Source organism: Elgaria multicarinata, chromosome 2 (genome assembly GCF_023053635.1).
Source record: "Elgaria multicarinata webbii isolate HBS135686 ecotype San Diego chromosome 2, rElgMul1.1.pri, whole genome shotgun sequence".
In the NCBI taxonomy this organism is placed as follows: domain Eukaryota; kingdom Metazoa; phylum Chordata; class Lepidosauria; order Squamata; family Anguidae; genus Elgaria; species Elgaria multicarinata.
In genome coordinates, this window is record NC_086172.1 from 89,319,239 (window position 1) to 89,339,986 (window position 20,748).

The 20,748-nt window shown below is 43.4% G+C and overlaps 2 protein-coding genes across 2 annotated transcripts in view; both read right to left on the reverse strand.

Moving 5' to 3' along the window:
• IGF2 (insulin like growth factor 2) overlaps positions 1-20,748 on the reverse strand; it is a 960,921-nt gene that overhangs the window by 151,769 nt on the left and 788,404 nt on the right. The window lies entirely within an intron of this gene.
• CTSD (cathepsin D) overlaps positions 1-20,748 on the reverse strand; it is a 40,756-nt gene that overhangs the window by 12,995 nt on the left and 7,013 nt on the right. Inside the window, exons 3-4 of the mRNA XM_063117134.1 lie at positions 4,230-4,353; positions 1,635-1,753 (exon numbers count right to left, since the gene is read on the reverse strand). Coding sequence (XP_062973204.1) covers positions 1,635-1,753; positions 4,230-4,353 — 243 coding nt within the window. The remainder of the gene's footprint in view (positions 1-1,634; positions 1,754-4,229; positions 4,354-20,748) is intronic.

Below are 20,748 nucleotides of genomic sequence, written 5' to 3' on the forward strand. Positions count from 1 at the left end.
ACAACTCCCAGCAATGCTGACCATTGGCCATGATGGCTAGGGCTGATTGGAATTGAGTCTAAAAACATCTGGAGGGCACCAGGATGAGGAAGGCTGATTTTAACCCCACACTATCCAAGGTCTCAACAATGGATTTTAACAGTGTAATAGCTACAGAGAGAGGGGGGGTGGGAGGATGCTTTAGAAGTAGTAGTTCTCAAATTTTCTACTGTTAGGGAGCCATTTCCACATAGACATTTTTGCCAAAGAATCCAGTGCATTGAAGAGGATTTCTAGGTCATGTTCCTGCATGTGCACACAGTTCATATGGGACACAGTTCATGTTCCTCCACTTGAACCATGTGTGACACATCAGATATCTAACATCCCCTTGCAGCTGCACATTGCGGAGGTTGATCAATAGGGGTAAGCTTTTAAAGGAAAATTTCCAAGTAACTCAAGGGTTCCCAAAAACACAGTTTTGAAACTGTTTGATAGGCACCTTTGGCTTAATCCTAGCTATTCTTAGGTACCAGGATTAAGCTGGCTCATAAGTAAATTTCAGGAGCAGCAAACATAGCTTCTGGAACCTTTCATGGCACCCCATCCATACTGGGGCCACAGGACAAGGATTTGAATCGCACCTCTAAGTCAATTCCTATATTGGCCTTAACCAACCTGGTCCTCTCCAGATGCTTTGGGCTACAATTCCCATCATTCCCCAGGGAGTATGGAGAAAGACATTCTACATTATCCCAAGGCTGCCTCTTGTTCTACACCTTGAAAACTAGGAGTTGCTCCTATCACCTTTTTCAGAGAGTGGTGAAACAAAGCCACAGTGTTTCAAAAGACCATAGGCCTTATGGTCACAGGAAAGACCATCTATGATTTCCAGGGAGTGAGCTCTGTCTGTGTGATGTTTCACTGTTCTGTGCTATTTATCTGTGATGTAAATGCTGTTTGGACTTCATATGGTAAGGCTGGTAAGTGGTTAATTCCATTGGGAGGGGGAGTTAGTGAATGGAATATTGGAGTGCATGCTGATTAGCATGCAGAACTTCAGCAGGAATGCATTCCAGAGAAGCAACAGAGCTCAGTGACAGTGTTTAGGGGGTGGCAAAAGAAAATGAAAAAGAAAGCTTGTGATGAAGTTAAAGCTTATCCCATGACAAGAGCGAATGACAAAATAGTTACCAAAAAAAGAAAGAAAAAGCAACAGTTGGGAAAGGAGCTATTCAAGTCTGATATTCATGGCACGTTTCCAAGGTGTCCTTTGGTCTTGGAAGCACCACTTAAGCCTCAGAGTGCCTTAGGGCACAATTCTACACATGTTTAGACAGAAAAAGACCTACAACTCCCAGCATTCCAAAGCCAGCCATGCTGGCTGGGGAATGCTGGGAGTTGTAGGACTTTTGCTGTCTAAACATGCATAGGATTGCGCCCTTACAAAAGCAAGACCTTTAAGTATGCACTCTCCTTTTCAAATAAAGAGCTACGTGGCTGCTGCTACTATGATATTCAAGTGCTCTTTCAAATACTTCTGCATATTCTTAGTACTGCACTGAAGTGAGCTGAATTTAAAGAAAGGTTTGTTTGTTGCTGAAGTGTCAGGGTTTCAATGACTCGTAGAAGTGAAGAACTGGTAATATACTAACCGATACTGTATCTTGGCTGAGGTATCCTGACAGGCTCCCAGTACCATAATGGATGGCAAAGTCGGTACCATTTTTCACGTAAGTGCTGGATTTGGAAGAATCATATTTGTGATGCAACACTGCAAGGAGAGACAAAAGGAATACGTTTCATATAAACACTTCTGCTCACTCTGAACACCAGACAAACATTTGATGAGACCCACAGCTCTGGGTCTTCAAGTCAAAATAGAAACCAGGAGCTGATTCATATTCCCTGCATCTCAACTTTTTAATTAGCGAAGGAGCCAGGTTTATATCATTTAATTACCTGAACATTATTTATTAACTTAGCTTCCCCAACAGGTAGCTACATATAGCACGTAGGATGGGGAACATATGGCCCTCCAGATGTTGCTGGACTGAAACTCCCATCATCCTTTACTATTGGTTGTAATAGCTGGGATTGATGGGAATTGCAATCCAACAGTATCTGGAGGGCCATATGATCCCCACCCCTGTGACAGACAAGGGAAGTTGTGCTTTGGTTTATGTGGTGCAGACGTGACCTAGAGATCCCTTTTCGTGAGTTTGCCCCTTTTCATTTCGAACCCCCCAAACTGATTTAGTCTTTGTGCTGGATTATAAGATGTGTATAAATGGAGTTGCCCATCTTCATAGCTATATCTCCCAAACATTCTAAACAAAGGTGGAGAAAAATGAGTGGAGCAAATTACTATATCTGTATCTTGATAACGTATGAATCCTGTTGTCTTGCTCTGGAAATTGCACTTCATACATGCTGTTTGAGCACATGTGCCCACAATAACATCAATTATGTGTGAGTAAGCAGCTCCAGTGAAATTCTAGCCATCTAGAATGGTACAGGAGCTTCTGAAAGCTCCTTTACAGTCTCTGCATGATCAAGTTTAGCATAGATTTGAAGTGCCTATAGCAGACCTCCGCCCATTTCAAGTGCCATCTGCTGGCAAGTATCATTTTTTCTTCCTTTTGAACCAATGAGACTTCTTGAGTAAGGCAAAAGGACTACTAGCATACAGCTCTCTACCTAGAAGCATTAACACACGAGTGCTTTCTAAAGCTCTTCCAACATAAGGGGAATTAAGTCGAGAGATCCAATTTGGCTGCTAAATTGGATTGGATTTGGAAAGAGTATTTTGAGATTCGTGCACACCTGGCAGGAACTTTTCTCAAGGGTGCCCAAGATTTGAGAAATCAGAAGATACACGGTGAACTGATGTGCCTTTACAAAGAGTTGGAAGTAGCTGGAGAAGCTTCATTTCCCATGACGTACCACTTTTTTTTTGTCCTTTGAAGCACAAAGGCTGCGAAACCAGAGGGGTGTACATACCCTGAGTAGAACTCCTCTTTCAAACCATTTCCAAGCCTCAGACAAAACCATGACCTGTCCCCAGCCTAAGGCAATGAAGACACTGACCTACTCTGCTTGGAAAGATGCAAAATAGAATATTGCATCTGATTGCTTAAATGTACACACACCAAGCCACAAATATGAAAGATCACCTCCTCCTGTCCTATATTTTGTCATCATCTGGCTCATTCAGTAGTGATTACTGGCTTCATTTAGTGTGTTGTGTAACCCAGATTCATTTCAGCCATTAGAGTTTCTGTGCACTGATCAGTTCAGAAGACATGTTCTTTCATTTATTCATTCATTCATAATATTGATATACTGCTCCATATCTAAAACAAATTCCAGACGGGTGAACAAAAGTAAAAAAGTAAAAATAATTTATTAAAATTGTTCTTTTAAAAAACAGAATGCCAATAAAAACCATGACTGATTAGTTAAGGAATGCTACCCAGTTGAATTTTAAGATGCCTTTTAATAATGTGTTAGCTTTATATGTTAATCAATTCTATGTGTTTTATGGTGTGTTGTACCTTGCCTCATTCCAGTGGGAGAGGCGGGTAAGTAATAAATATATTGTTATTCTTCTTCTTCCTGGAAAAGAGCTGTTTTCAGGAAGTGCTGAAAGCAGCACAGTGTTGACGCCCGCCTGACATCCAGGGGCAGGGAGTTCCAAAGAAAGGAGGCCACTACATTGAAGGCTCTTCTCTGGTGGACTCCAGTCGTGCCATAGGTTCTTGTGGAACCACTGGGAGCATGTCCTCCGATGACCTCAATGACCAGGCAAGTTGATAAAGGAGAAGGTGCTCTCTCAGGCATCCTATGATCTCCAATGGGGTTCCAACATGCTTAAGGAGCTCATCACAGGCAGTGAATGCTCCATCTTTGAATAGTCAGGGAAGAGTTGTCAATGGTGTACATGCAGGACATTCGGGTATTGGGCAGTATAGAAATGTAATAAGGTAAATAAATAAATATCTGTGTAGGAAATCCATCCTATCTGTTGCCTCCCACAGCCTCACAAAGCAAATAGGCACTTCTAGTAAAGGTTCTGCATCTTGTTGTGCAGAGAAAAGAATACAAGCATGCATCACCTTCATGCACTTGCCTTGCTACACAGGATCCACTTTTCCAGAGAGCCACCTTGCGTGGCTGAAATATGGGTGTAAAAGAGATATAGAGTCAGGCAACTATGATGGTCCACAAAAACAAGAAGGGATACTTACTGCAAGCAATATCCAGCAAATGGCAGTGGATTGAGGGCACCCAGAGGTTAGATGAGCCTGTGTCAAAGACCACAGTGAACTTCTGTGGTGGCGTCCCAATGCCAATCTCCCCATAATACTGTGCCTGAAAGAGAGAGAGATGCAAGGACAAAAAGGTAAGAACTCTGCCAGCGGGAGAAAGTGGCTATTCTAGCACCAGTTTACCCAGAACCAAAGGTGTTTTTATTCAGGAAGGCCTTGGGCATGTAAAGTGGCCTGACGCTGAAGGGGTGAGTGGGTTTAAATAAATAAATAAATAAATAATACACAGCAGTACAACATCCATTCACATATCGCCTAATAGACAAAGCTCTACGGGCTGTTCAAAAATATTTAAACCCTAAGATGCATCATACGACAAATGTAAAACCGTTAGCATACGGACACCTAAAACAGTTTGAAACAGATAAAAACAACTAACAATAAATACCAGGATCCAATAAAACGACTAATATCCAAAACCCCAACATAAGCTGTCAAATGACTTGGAGTAGAATAAAGCCTTAAACCTGGCGATGAAAAGATGAAAATGGTGGCTCCAGGAAGACCTCACTGGGAAGAGGGTTCCATAATCAGGGGCCAACACAAACAAGGCCCCCTCCTTTGCTACCATCCTCTGAGGAGGCACTCAGATGTAGATCATAGTACAATAAAAGCAGGACACAATTGAACTCTACAGGGTATACACATGCCTGTTTATTTACTGCTCAGCACCTATGAGTAGCTTGATCCAAATTTGATGTACACACACACACACAGAAACACCAACAGGTAGGGACAGGACAAATAGTGAGTTAAATCATCGTCATTCCTCCTCAGCTTCTCTTGAAAGTTACTCTTAAATCCAGTTCTTCCTCCCTTATGACATGGGACATTCCTTCCAAGAGATCAGAATTCATTCCACAAGAACAAGCAACTTTGTAAAGTCACCCAAAGCAGTCTACATACAGCTCGTGCATTTAGCAAAGATGCAAAAAGGTGTGTGCATGCATTGAACGGTGTACCACATTTCATCCCAATATCGCAATGATCACAAACTTCCATCCAAAATTCTATCTGTGTTTGAGATGCGAGTTAAACCTCACTTGGCTCAGCCAAGAACTCCTATTGCTTGCCAACACATTGCCATGTAATGCATGCAGGAGGAGACTTGCACCACACCAGTGATGATAGACTTTTTCCTCACTTAGCCAGAGTTCCTTAGCCACAAGTTCATGCACACAAGCGGATGACAGGCAAAGCAAGTACTCAAAAGCAATTGTGAAAGGCACAACCACTGGGGCGCTTGTTCCCCCACTCTGGTCAACAGCCCCATTGCCCAAGGTGGAACACTATTACACAACATGCAGAAATGGTACCTGCTTACAAGAACTAGATTTGCATATGTTCTGTGCCTAGAACCGGTTATAAGATTAAACATAAATGCTTTTCTTCTTCCTCCTCCGGTATCTCAAATTAAAGCCATTATCGTACCAGGGCAAGGTGTGTTTTCTAACCAAGCACAATCCCTACCTTAAGCTAAAGATACTCCCGGTTACAACTAAAGTGCCAAAGCAGATGAGAGAACTTGAAATACCTTGTAATTAACCAAAGCTGCTGCTTTGATATTCAATCTTGGCTAAGTGATTGACATTTACAAGGGTCAGCGCTTTATGCAACAGCTATTATGTAGGAATGGAAAACAATCATGAAGAACGGGGTCTTTCACCAGAATTTAAAGATCACTGCCTTCTGCACTTGTCCATGCCTGGAAAATATCGAAATTGAGGTAGCAGATGGCTGCATGTATTGGGGAAAAAAAGAAAACAGGAAAGTTGATTTACACTGAGTCAGACCTTTGGTCCATCTAGCCCAGTATTGTCAACACTGACTGGCAGCAATGCCTCTCCAGGATTTCAGGCAGGAATTTTTCCAGCCCTATCTAGAGAAGCCTGCGATTGAAACTGGGACCTTCTGCATACAAAGCAGGCGATCTATTACACTGAGCCACAGCCCTTTCTTCAGTCACCATTCTATGAAGGCAACACTATTCAGGTTGCAGAAGCTTGGCAGCTTTCTCTTGCATTTGAATAACAAGGGAACTTTAAGTGCCTGACCAAGGAGGGGGTTCTGGTATCAGAGAGGTGAAATTAGATGCCAAGTGGAGCTGCTTACTCCCAGGGAGGTTGCTTGCACTTTCCAACACCCATCCTAGGGAAAGGGATCAATATACATCCCTCCACCACCAGCATCCATTCGCAGCTGTTTTCACCATTAGGACCAAGAGCCTGGGTAGGCAGCCTGGTGCCTTCCAGATGTTTCAGGCTACACCCCCCACCATTCCTGACCACTGGTCATGCAGACTGGGGCGTATGGGGATTGTAGTCCAGGAACTAGGTTGCCTGCCTCTGACTTAGACAGTTTTAAAATTGAATTCTCAGCTTTCATCTAAATCAAAGGCACACAAAATGGCAAAAGCACTTTTCTTTCTTAAAAGATCCAAGCAAAACATGCAGGCGCCATCACACTCAGCTGCTACGCAAGAAATAAACATGGCATTCCAATATTAAACCCCCAGAGAGCACAGAGGTACGCTTGAAGAGTAAGGGAAGCAGAGATACCCTACTTCAGCTTTCCCTAACCTGGGACTACAATTCCCATCATCCCCAGCCAGCACAATGGGAGTTGCAGTCAAATGCATCTGGAGGTTGCCATCCTAGGACAGCCAACTCACTTCATTCTCTTCTTGTGCACATACTGACCACTGAAAGAGAAGATCGGGGGTGGAGGTGGGGGCTTTCTGCTTACAGAGAGCTCTTCATCTACCAAACCAACCTCTTGTAGCCTGCTTGAATTTGCATTTGACAGAAGAACATTTCAGAAAAATTACCCACTCCCCAGCTGGGGTGGGCATAATACAAAAATGACAATAAATTTATTTGGCTTCTCATATTGAGCTAAAAATAAAGGGTTTTTTGAGCAGGGCTCCTGAATAAATTCAGCAGGTCAGCTTTCTCAGCCAGAACTGTCACTTGAGGCACAGGTGAACTCAGTGGCAAAGAGCACCTTTTATCAGCTTAGGCTGATATACCAACTACGCCCTTATCTGGACAGAGATAGCCTAGTTACAGTTATTCATGCTCTGATAACCTCTCGCTTGGATTACTGCAATGCGTTATACGTGGGGCTGCCTTTGAAAACGGTCCGGAAGCTTCAGCTGGTACAAAATAGGGCAGCAAGGTTACTAACAGGGACTGGCCGACGAGATCACATTACGCCAGTCCTTTTCCAGCTTCATTGGCTGCCAGTCCAGGTCCGGCCCGATTCAAAGTGCTGGTATTGACATTTAAAGCCCTAAACGGTTTGGGGCCAGGTTATCTGAAGGAACGCCTCCTCCCATATGTACCTACCCGGACCCTAAGATCATCTACAGGGGCCCTTCTCTGTGAGCCCCTGCCAAAGGAAGTGAGGCAGGTGGCTACTAGGAGGAGGGCTTTCTCCGCTGTGGCACTCCGGTTGTGGAACAAGCTCCCCAGAGAGGTCCGCCTGGCACCTACACTGTACTGCTTTCGTCGCCAGCTGAAGACCTTTTTATTCACTCAGTATTTTAACTCTTAATTTTAACTTAAATTTAAATTTTACTGTTTTAACTCTGTATTTTAATCATATAATCAACTTTGCTGTGTGGTTTTATCCTGGTTGCGCTTTTTATACTGTATTTCGTAATTGTGTTTTTAACCTGTTGGATGTTTTTTGTGGTTTTAATTTTTGTGAACCGCCCAGAGAGCTTCGGCTATTGGGCGGTATAAAAATGTAATAAATAAATAAATCTCCACCACGGCTCCAACCCCGTTTTGGAGGAAGCGGGTCCTTTTCTGTGTTTGCTGCTCAATGCTACGATGGCAGCCTCGACAGGTGAAAAAAGGAAGGCTTGCAACCTTTGAGGGCGCGTCATTTTTCTCACTCAAGAACAAGTCTGTGAACTCAGCCAAGCGTGTTCCTAGCTAGAAAAGGCACACACTCAATTCTTTGACTTGAGAACGGCATGCATTTGTCTTACTTGTATGTGGTTGTAGGTGTTATAAATTGCTGATCTGGGGATACTGGCTGCTTAGACCCTCTTGCAGTGTATCTAGCTAGCAGGTAACTGCAATGCCAAGCACAATCTCAATTGAAATCTTTAATCTGTAGTGAGCAATAATTGACTGAAGGTTTGCAAAACCCAATTTCTCTTCCCACCCCTACCCCACCAACCACTTTTTAACGCAAACCATAGGAGATGGAGACAATGTCCTGCATTGATCACATCCTGATAAGACTGTTTGCTAAATTGCCAATTGCAAAAGCAGGCTGCTACTCTGAGAAAACACATAGAAACACTGAGCCTATTGTATATAATCATTTGTCGCATTAGGCATGCCTGCTGAGCATTCACTTCGTGCAACCTTCCCAAAATGGTGCCATCCAGAATCGTTTTGGACTACAACTCCCAGGATTCCTGACCTCTGGCCATGCTGGATGGGAGTTGTAGTCCAAAACTTCTGGAGAACATCAGGTGGGGGAAGGCTGACTTAATGTCTCCCCCAAATATACTCCTAGGCCTTCCCATTTCTCGGTTACAGGCCTGTCCCTGCCTCTCTTCTACACTGCAAGACTGAGCTATACACATCAGGGTGTGCCCACTCCATCTATACATCCTACAACTTAAAGGGAAAGAGAACATAACACTCTAAGAGGGAGAGAGGGATTCTATATATGGATAGTTTACTTGAATTAGCCATTTCAAGGTAAGAAATCCACCTGCCTTCTTCCTTCCCAGTGAAGGCACATCATTGTGTAAGAGCTACATCATCATTTATTACAAAAATATATATAATGGAATAATGCCAATTAGAGTATATGTGAACCGCCCAGGGAGCTTCGGCTGTGGGGTGGTATAAAAATGCAATAAATAAATAAAGCTGTTACCAAAATCTTAAGAGATAGAATCAGATGAAGGTGTTGTTTTTTAAGTGATATTAATTTGAAAGGTGACTCAGAATGTCGTGTTCCTGCAAATTCCAAGGGATGGGACGCTTAGAGTAGCAGCAGCAACCAGGATAGAAGGCAAAGGCTTTAGGCGAAGAGAGAGTTTCTGTCAGGTCTTGCATGCCACCTGAAAGGAAAGCATCTGCCTCAGCTTCAGGGAAGTGAGGGGAGGTGGGAAATAGAAGCTGTTTTTCAGGTTCAACCAAGACCAGTTTAGAAGGTGGTAGAGATGTCAGTGTTATGGGAAGATCATCATCTTCACTCACGGACTTGCCAGTTTTCCATCCATAGAACCATTTTGTGCCCACCTTCTCTGTCTAGTGCAGGAGTAGGAAACATGGTGCTCATGGACAGCAGTGCACCCTCAGAGGTCTTTCTTGGTGCTTGCCAAGGTGCCCTAACCCTCACACTTGTTATTTTATCTTTTAAAGAGATAACACTTCATACTGGCAGCTGGGATTGCTCCAAAGCCAAGTAGGGGCCTCTAGCTACTCTCATATTCTTTTGCCATGAATGCCTCTGAACCACATGTGGGACTCAGAGACACTCTTAGTAAATTAAGATGGCAGGTGGCTACAGGCCAATGCTTTCATCTCCAGTGCACCCATTTTGTGGTGTTGCTCAAGAGTTTCTCAAATTACCAAACATGTGCATGGGCCCAAAAAGGTTGCCAATCCCTGGTCTAATGGCACAATTTTCACTTTGGGTGAGAGAGGACTTGGGTTCAATTCTCAGAGGCAGCCATGCACTGAGGGGAAAGGAGGAGTCAAAGCTTTAAATCTGATAAATCTATGCCTTCAATAACAGCATCAGCTAAGGATAGTGTGTCTCCTCTGAATGAATGCATGGAGGTGGTAATGGGCTGGATGAGGAAAAACAAACTGAAGCTGAATCCAGACAAAACAGAGATGCTTGCTGTCAAGGGCTCTGACCTAGGTTTGGAGGTGTGTCAGCCAGTTCTGGATGGGCCTACACTCCCCCTAAAAGATTGTGTTCGCAGTTTAAGGGTGCTCCTGGATCCGTCGCTTCAAATGACAGCCCAGATAGATGCGACAGCCAGGAGTGCCTACTATCAGCTTCGGCTGATACGCCAGCTGCGCCCCTTCTTAGAGTCAGAAGACCTAAAGACAGTAGTGCACATGCTGGTAACCTCAAGGCTTGACTTCTGCAATGCGCTCTACATAGGGCTACCATTGTACCTAGTTCGGAAACTACAACTAGTTAGGCAGCCAGGTTGGTCACCAGTACATCTAGGAGTGAGCATGTTACCCCAACATTAAAATCACTCCACTGGCTGCCAATTAGTTTCCGGGCAAAGTACAAAGTGTTGGTCATTACCTTTAAAGCCCTAAATGGTTTGGGTCCAGGTCCCTGCGGGATCGTGTTCTCCCATATAGTCCGCCCTGCACACTCAGGTCCTCTGGGGTGAACTTACTTCAGTCAGCTAAAACTAGGCTGACATCAGTTTCCCAGAGGACCTTTTCTTCTGTCGCCCCCAGATTGTGGAATGGCCTGCCGGAGGAGATTCGTAAAATTAACTCTGTGTGATTTTAAGGCAGCTTTAAAGACTAGCCTTTTCCGGCAGGCCTATCCAGATCAATGTAAAATCAAGAATTTTTAAGATGTATTGATTCCTGTTCTAATGTTGCTCCCCGCCTCGATCCAAAGGGAGAGGCGGGCAAGAAATAAATAAATTATTATTATTATTATTATTAAGACAGGAGAATTGCTGTCAATCAGAAGAGATGATACCAAGCTCAGCCAGCCAATGTTCCAGCTCAGCATAAAGCAGCTTCCCATGTTCCTTTGACGATAACACACTGTGGAAAAGTGTCATTTAAATAAATCTTTTTAAAATTATTATTATTATTATTATTATTTATTTATATAGCACCATTAATGTACATGGTGCTGTACAGAGTAAAACAATAAATAGCAAGACCCTGCCGCATAGGCTTACATTCTAATAAAATCTTAATAAAGCAATAAGGAGGGTAAGAGAATGCCCAAGGAAGGGATACCCATTTCTAGCCACCCTGTTCCAATGTGTTCTAGCACAGGACTGGGCAATCCTTTTGGGCCCATTTGGGAATTTGAGAAACTGTCCTTGGCACCACCATAAAATGGCTGCCATGGGAGGTGTGGCTAGTCACAAAGGACAAATAACCTGCTCAACCGACTGAGTACAAGGCAGAGGTGGGATCTGAGCTCCAACATGCTAAACACTGCCTACCGTTGTTCCAGCACAACAGGAAATTTATCCAATGTTTGACTAGACACGGCTGGTTATAAAAGCATCAGTAATGCATTTTTGCCTGTGTGAAAGACTGTGGAGGTGGGCTGGGTGGGGCACACAAAGAGAAAGAGTTCCCAGTCAGCTTCAGCAGGATTGCCAAAGTTTGCTATTTAGCAACAGCAGCTGATCTTTACAAACCTCCCAGTCTCTGGACTTGCAATAGCTACTATATCTTTCCTTCCTCTTTGGCCATTTTTAAAAAAGCAAGTTTTACAAAAGTGAGAACTCAACATGACAAAATTTAAATTTGTGGGTAGAGTGACAGGACTGATAAGACTGATCTTGGCGGCAATAATATCCATGTTGTTGTTACTAAGATCAACAATGTTGTTTAATAGTAATGACGACTAATTGAAGCCAACCACTACTTCAACACTTTACGTTCCCACTGGCATCACAGCTGTGATGTGTGGGTGTCAACTACGCCAAAGCAGTGTCATCTTGTAATGGTGAATCAGAATAGCTACAGGCGTGCCCTGCCCTAGCGACCAAAGGCCCTAGCCCATTGTAGAGTCGGGCTATAATTTTGAAAAAGTCTCATTACAATCCCCAAATTACAATCCTCTCATATGAAGCTCAATATATTTATGTAAACAATCCTCTTGCTTGCAGCAGTCATTTAAAAATAATAATGACGGATCTTCGTGTGATATGTTTGTAGAGCACGGGGCCCCAACCTTTTTGGATTGAAAGGCAGTTGTTTTTCCCTAAAGATTTTTTTTGTGGTTCACTAAATCTTGGCGTTCCCTCAAAGCGACAGATACCCCGCTGTCTTGCATGTATATGATGCTGTTTTGGCTATATAACCATCGGCAAGCATGAGAACATCAGAAAGAAGGGGAATGATGATTTGAATGACAGAGGAAAACAGGGCCCTCTGAATCAGGGGTCCCCAAGCTTTTTGAACCTGTGGGCACGTTTGGGAATTTCAGACCACACTGTAGGCACTACCAAAACTGCCTAAGCACTGGTTTGCCACTTCAGCATCTACCCGTTGTGACTATGTATCTTAGGCTGTGACTTATTCAGCAAAACCTTTTGTTTCATGTCTATTGGACAATGTCTCTTTAAGAAGAGATTGTCTAATTTGGCGAATTGCTGATGGTGCAATACAACTAATGCTTCTTTTAAACATATGCTTTGATCATGTCCAGTAGTTACTTCTTTTGGGGAGGAGATTATTACACAGATACATTTTGCACTGGAGCAGTCTTTAATAGTCACTGGTGTACATGTTCTTTAAAATTATTTATCTGTTTCACGGAAATTAACAAATGGTCAGCATAAATGGATTCTCTGCACCCTTTGACAGCTAAAAAATGATATTACGACACTGGAAGGATCAACACTCCCCTCTCACAATGCAATGGATTGAGGACCTTACAACACTTCCAATATTCCAATGGGTGGCATAGACTCCACTTCCAAATGGATTCTTATTTGGATATTTGATCCGCTTTTGTTGAACCCCATGTATAATTGCTAGAAAGTTGTATTTCATACAAATCCATGTACGGTATGTATATTTTACTAATGGGAAAAAATTGGGTGCCCACAGGAACCACAATGGGGACCCAAACATGAACACCCTGTTCTGCCAATGAAGGCTTTTATTGTGCATGTGCCCTGCCTTATTCACAGAATTTTATTTATAGGGATCCAGACGTAGTCTTCCATTGGTAACTCTCCCGCGTTTACCTACCATTTCTTCTGACTTTTTTTTTTTTTTTTTTTTACCACAGAAAGACATTTAAGGAGGGAAAGGCAGAATAGCTGTACAATGCCTTTTGATTGATATCGCTAGGGGTCATCTGTCAGAGACACCCATAAGTGCTGTAAACACGGGAACCCCACCCTGCTGCAAAGTCTATGCAGTGAGTCACCACATAGGAGTTTATAAGCCTCTGTCTCCCTAAGAGAAGGTGGATCAATAAGCTATTCTTTACAGAATTATCTCAGGGCCCAAGTTACAATGGGTTGGTCTCATGATCTTAGAAACACGACTAGGGATTCTCAGTGGTAGAACAAAGTAACACAACCACTTTCAGTTAGCTTTACCTGCTGTTGAAACAACAGAAAAGAAAATAAGGGTATTGTAACACTGGCCCCAATCCAGTGCCTGTGGGGCAACAGCCTGTCCATTTCAGCATTTATTTATCAAGGGTGGGAGGTTCAGACCTTGCTATCCTTATTTATTTACTTATTTGCAAGAATGTGAAGGTACTTTGGTCCCAGTGCTTTGACACTGGGACTGAAGAGGAGAGGCCCACAGCTTCAAACAAGATGGCAGGGGTGGAAAACAAGGAGGCACAGGGACAATAGCAAAATACTAACGAGCTTCTGTTTAAGAGGGATTCGTGGGCATGCCCTTGCTTCCTCAAGATGTGCTCAGGTGCCTCAAAAGTAATAATAATGGTAACTTTAAAAAGAAATGAATACACCTATGAAGCCAAAATAATATGACAGGTAGGGGAGGAACTGTGTCAGTGATGTTACAGGAACTAGCCAGTAAGGGCCCTCCACTATGTGCACAACCCCAAGGACAAATGATTATAATAAGCGCATTAGTGCACTGAAAATGGCATTATTCTGAGCAGCAGCTATCAAAGGCAGTTTACGTTTACTTATGCTGCCAGTGATTGTGTTTGAGGTCACATTTTTCTTTTCTTTAACCCAAAACAAGTGGTAAGGTACAAAGATACAAAAGGAACAGTCTAGGAAGGCCTCTTTGTTCCACGTATCATTGAGAGTAAAGCCAATCCCTTCTTATTTTCTGCAACATTTTTCTCTAGCCATGCTATATTTACTCCAAAATATAACCTCCTAGTTTCTAAAACAGCTTTGTCCAGGCTGGTTCTCTCCAGATGTGTTGGACAGCCAACTCCCACCAGCAAGTTTAAAAACACACCAGAGAAGTTTATTTTATAATATGGTTCACAGCCATCTTTTATGCATGTTCTTAGATAAAAGTGGGAAGTGCTATATAAAGAAAGCAGAGTAGCCACTGATGATCTTTTTCCAAAAGAAGAGACGCATCAGGTTCATGCATCCTGCTCCCCTCTTTGGTCCTTTCCCCAATATTATCAACCACCCCATTGATCTGGAGAGATGAAGCTACCGATTGGGACACAGAGATTCATTACCACTGGATTTTGACAGGTCCATGTGGCAAGCAGTGGGAAAAGATGCAAATGTTTGAGCGTCTTATGCAGATCATAGTGGAGATATATATATTATTTATTTAAATCAAACTTGCAGTTTAAAATTTAAATTGGATTTCTGATTTTTTTAAAATAAGGTCATCACTAAAACTAAATTTCTGTTTTTTTAAAAAAGCTACAATTAAATCTCATCACAAACATGCTAAACTTACAATTATAGTCTCATTAAAATAGACTAATGTTTCCATCATACTCACATACATTGACCTGGTTTGCATGAAATGACAATCCAGAGTATGGGTTGTCATTGAATTATGCAAACCCTAAACCTTGGTTTATCTATGGGTTAACCATGAACAACTCAGAGTTCATAACCGAGCAACAAACCATGAGTTCTTTTCCTTGGTTGTTTGAGGTTAACAGCCCATAGTTAAGTCATAGTGCAGGGTTTGCACATTACCCACTATTCAACAAAAACCCATGATTCAATGACAACCCATACTCTGATTTGTTGTGTGAACCAGGCCATTGAGTTATCTACCCATCAAACATGGGTGTTCATATCAGTTTTTCCATCTCATAAAGATAGTTCTGCACAGTCTAACTACTAGCTCTTGCTTCTTGAAAGTTCTGGACTTTGTAATGGCTCAGTGGCAGAGAACATGCTTTGCATGCAGAAGGTCCCAGGTTAAATTCCCAGAATCTCCAGGTACGACTGGAGCCACTGCCAGCTCAATACTGGTCTCAGTATATGGTGGCTTCCTATGTTTCCCTGAATAAAGTTAGTGTGCAAAGACACAGAGTAGTTAGGAGAGTTGTTGGCTGGAGCATATTTGATGGTAGAGCTGGGCCAAGCAAGGCAGAGGAGTTAGTTACAAGAGAGACAATGTAGGAAGAAATGGTCAGATGCAGAGTCGAATAGAACAGTGGAGTGGACTGAAACACAACAGGGAAGACACCATTGTACAGACATAGCTTCCAGTTCCTATATTCCCACATGCCTTTGCCACAGAAAAATTGACATGGCTTCTGAACATGAAAGAGAGACCTTATCTAGGAAGACACCCTCCTTGATGTTGTAAAAAGTTGTACTAAGTTGAACATTAACATGTTTTAGTGATCAGATTTTACACCTGAACAGCCAATTCCAGTCTCATGCACAGAACTACATTTCTTACAACAATCTGAAGGTCATGCTGATGCAAGCTATACGACTGTCTGGGGTGGGAGAAGGGGAAAAAAAGAATATAAGCAGCTAAGTAATTTGTTTTAGAATTCTAGGTTATGGCAGATTTTAGTGTGGCTTTGTAGCATCAGAGACTACTCATCCTGCTCTTAAGCCCATTTATTAGTAGCCCAGTACAAATTAGAGCTAGGGGATGGAGAGGAGAAGAAAAGCCATTTTCTGTATAGTAAGAATACAAGGGCAATTCAGGCCATAGCTAGACCTAAGGTTTATCCCTGGATCATCCAGGGGTCAAACCTGTTCATCTAGGTGACACACAGGGGATCCAGTGTTCAGGCAGGGGCGAACCCTGGATGATCCCAGGATAAACCTTAGGTCTAGCTGTGGCCCTAGTCATACAGTCTTCATCAGTTTGAAAGAGGTTTTAGAGCTCCACTAGGTTCCATTACATCCCTGCTGTAGCATTCATCCCAATTCACAAGAACATAACAGCAGCCTTGCTGGATCAGACTAAGGGTCCATCTAGTCCAGCATTCTATTCCCACAGCAGCCAACTGGATGCCTATAGGAAACCCACAAACAGGTCATGAGTGCAATAGCATTCTCCCAGTGGTGTTCCCCATCAACTGGCAAAGAAAGGCTATACTGGAGGCAGTATATAGCCACCATGACTAGTAGCCACTGATGTCTTTATCCACACTTCACCACTATCAGCTGTTCTCTCAGAGGTCAATAGGCTGACCTACACATTCAGAAGAGCACATAGCAATACTTCAGAATATAAGTATGGGATGGCTTATTTGAATGCTTCCCAAGTCAAAGACTGTCTGGCCCTGGAAGGAGAAGGCGTGCAGCAAACACTTACTGTTGGATAGGGAGAATTTGTACTAACTTCTAAAATATGGACATTTAATTAACAAACAAACGAAAACCTCCATGCCATGAAGAAGCAAAGCTTTCTTTAAAAGAAGAACAGAATGTGAGAGTAGCAATGCATTGAGCAACTTTCACCTTGTAGATTTCAACAGCTCAGGCAGAGCTTGATTAAACACTTCCATTCCCTCCCTGTAGAACTCCCTTGGGATTGGCAAACAGAAGAAAACTGGATGGCTGACAAGAGCCTTGGGCAGGGGAAAGGGCAAGCCAAGTCACTCACTTTCCCAAGAGACCCAGACATGCACAACGTGGAACAGAGCAAGACCACGCTGCAGCTGGGGATGGAGAAGGAGTCCCATTCTTCTAAAGCTCTAGCAGGTACAGTGGCCTGTCCGTCAGAATTCTTCCTGAACCAGAGATACAGAGTCTCAGGCTTGGGGACCAAATCCGGCCCGTCTGGGCTCCCCAAATGGCCCCTCCCTTTCCCCTGGCACCTCCCCCTCTCCCCAGACCACCAATCATTTGGGGGCTTTCCCAACTTTGGTGAAGCTTTTTCCTCCTATTTTAAAACGTTCAGTGGCAGTAAGAGCTTTAAGTTAAAACATGCTGGCATTTTTGGTCTCACCCTTTTTGTCTTCGCCCACCACTGGAATGCAGCTCCCAAGACTTCCCCTGAAAAGGAGTTTAGCCCTAGGAATGAAAGAGGTTCAACACCTCTGCCCTAAAAAACCCAAGCATATCTATTTGGGATGCCCCATCTTGAGCCTACACAACTCCTACAGCAGGTGTTCAGCACTTTTGAAGGGGGGAAAATGTCTGAACCGTCACTGCGCAAGTACTGATAACATCTATTACACACCTGAGCACAGGAAACACATGACCCACTCCAGGTTTCAAAGTCTGGATCAGAGGTAGGCAACCTAGTGCCCTCCAGATGTTTTGACTACAGCTCCCATAAACCCTGACCATTCTTCATGCTGGCTGGAGCTGATGGAATTAATAGTCCAAAGGATCTACAGGGCACCAGGTTGCCTACTCCTGACCTGGGTCAAGTAAGTGGCATTGATAGACTGGTGCCAATCTAATTTGTACTAACAATTTGTACCAACTTCTAAAATGTGGACACAGAAAGCAAAAGATAAGATAATGGAGGAATCTGAACATGAGAGGAAGGAAAGACCTGAGCAGATCCCCTTGAAAAGGGAATGAGTCATTTGAGCATCGCCATCTGCATGTACAAGATATCAGCCAGCTTAGCAGAAATAGCGAGCAAGATGGAGATAGCGTAATCTTTCCCGAGATGACGACACACACTCTCATAGGAAGAAGGGGTGCTGGATTCAGCTGGATTGCTCTCTCAGCACCCAATCCGGATTCTCAGAGTCCCAATTAATAGCTTAGACACTTTGGGGGATTTTGCCATTAGCATCTAGCAACTTTGACTGAACTCCGCAGGATACACAATCTCAGAGAAACAGGAATGGCTCCACAGTTTTATGTGCCAAGAGAGGAAGGAAAGTGCATTTGCTCCGGCCGCATCTTCCTCTCCAGTGCTTCTTGCCTAATATCCTTATATTTGCAAACTATGGGGCATGGCCTCATATGCATTAATAAGCTGCACACAAAGGATTTCTTCTAGGTCAAGTGGAAAGCTGACACTTACCCAAGTTTTAAAAGAGGAAAGGCTCTTTGGCCTGTTAGCATCACATGCACATATTTAACACACTGCTCAGGATCACGCTGTGGATTCTTTGCCAGGATTACAGAGCAGAATCTTGAACTATTTCCTATTGTGTGTTGAGGATGGAAATCTCATGCAATTTCCATCAACACCCTTCATTTGTAGATGAAAACAGATTGTACTAAACAATTAAGATTTGTACACATGCTTAAAACACACACATGCCAGCACTTAGGAATTCCAGATTCTACACCCGGAATTCTGCAGTCTAAACTTTCAATGGTGACTCATTTTGAGGGCTCTTTCTGACCTGTGACATGGGAGCTGACGCAGCACATGTCCTTCCCACACAAGTAGCGAGGAAATCACAAAATCTCATGGAAGGGACCCAAAGCACAGCTCTTTGCCATCTCAGCACTGCCACAGTTTCTAGGAGGGGTGACAGTCTAGAATTCAGGTATCTCAACGTGATTGTAGCGAAACAGGGAGGACTGGCATTGTATTAGCTCCAAGTAGCATTAAGAGGGGTCACTGGAATGTATGATTTGGATTTGGCAGAATCTGGAACAGTTGGGAGGGTTGGCAGAAAAACTGGGATGAAGGAAGGCCAAGTAGCAACAACAGGGAAGAACCAGTAAGGAGAGAAAGTTGCACAAAGGCATATGAAACTCCCAACCCTCTGGTAGTCTTTGAGCAATAAAAAAACACCGTGGCACATTTTCTCTGTAGAGAAGAAACTTAGTGCAAAACAATACATGTCTACTCAGAAGTATTGCGTTCGATGTGGTTTACTCCCAGGTAAGTATGTATAGGACTGCAGCTTTAAAACCCCTGAAGAACCAACCACAAGCACACAAGCAACGTAAATCTTGTTGACTCTGCTGGAACTTGCTTCCAAAAAAGCCTGCTTTGCACTGCAGCCTGGGAACTGCAGAGTTCGAGAGTCAATTTTGGGTAAGGCACAGAAGGCATAACGACCTCATGGTAATGAGATAGCATGCCTAGAGCTGCCAGCTTTTGCCAAGAGTGAAATTATAGTGATGACACAACACTCTTAGAAGTTTATAAGCTATCTTTTCAGTTCCTACAGAGAGGGGCCCCTGAACTGTTTGAGACAAAAGAGTTTACAGTAGCCCAATGTCTCACAACCGAGGGCTCAATCATTTGGAAGTCAAGGAATCAAATGTTGCCCTACAACAGACATGGGGAACCTCAGGCCTGTAGGCCCAATCCAGCCCTCTGGGAGTCCCCACAATGGCCACACCCCTTTTCCTGGCCAAGCCCCCTTTCCCCCGACCACCATTCATTTGGTGCTTTTTCCAACCTTTGCATGGCTTCTCCTCATCCCACACCCCATTCTAAACAGTTGGAACGCCTGTCTTAAGGCTTAGTTACCAGCAGTGAGAGCTTTAAGTTAAAACATTCTGGTATTTTCGTCCCACTTCCTTGGCCTTTGGCCCCACCCAGTAATGGAATGCAGCCTTTGAGCTGGAAGAATTTCTCCAGCCTGGTCTACATTGTCCACTTTTATTTGCAACACACACTTGCATCCTGGAAGATTATGAAAACCTTTCACCTAACCAAACCTTATGTTCTGGATTCCTTTCCTTACTGACTCTTATTTTTCATTAGAAAGAGGTCATTTTAAATACCCCAAAGTCACTCTCGAGTCTCACAGAGTGCCATAGCCATAGTATACCTCTGTTTTTTACTGGTGCTCTGAAGTCAGAAAATTTGTGTTCGGAACAGGCTTGCTCTCAGGGCTCCAGAATATGAAGCCACATATTGTCAATAGAACCAACTACTGGGGGAGATGAGGCAGGACAGGCTCTCCCACACTGGAGTTCTTTAAGCAAAGGGATTTTGGAGGAAGCTCTAGCTCTGGATTTCTTAGATTGAGGGAGCTGACATAAAAGGCTCCCTTTTCAGCTCTATAATTTTACCCAGGAGACCACAGCCTACACTCCCATCAGCCCTAGCCAGCATAGCCAATGGTGAAGAATGCTGGGAGTTGTAGGCCAAAACATCTGGAGGGCCACAAGTTGCCCACTCCTGCAATAGAGTGATACAAACTAAGGACTGTTTTATGTTGATCCTCATATTTACCTAGATCAGCCTTCCCCAATTTGGTACCCTCCAGAAGTTTGGAAAACTCCCATCAGCTTCAGCCAACATGGCCAATGGTTAGGAAAGATGGCAGTTGTAGCCTAACATATGGAGTGTACCAGGTTGAGCCAGGCTGACTTAGTTGTTCAACAGTTTACTGCCTGTGG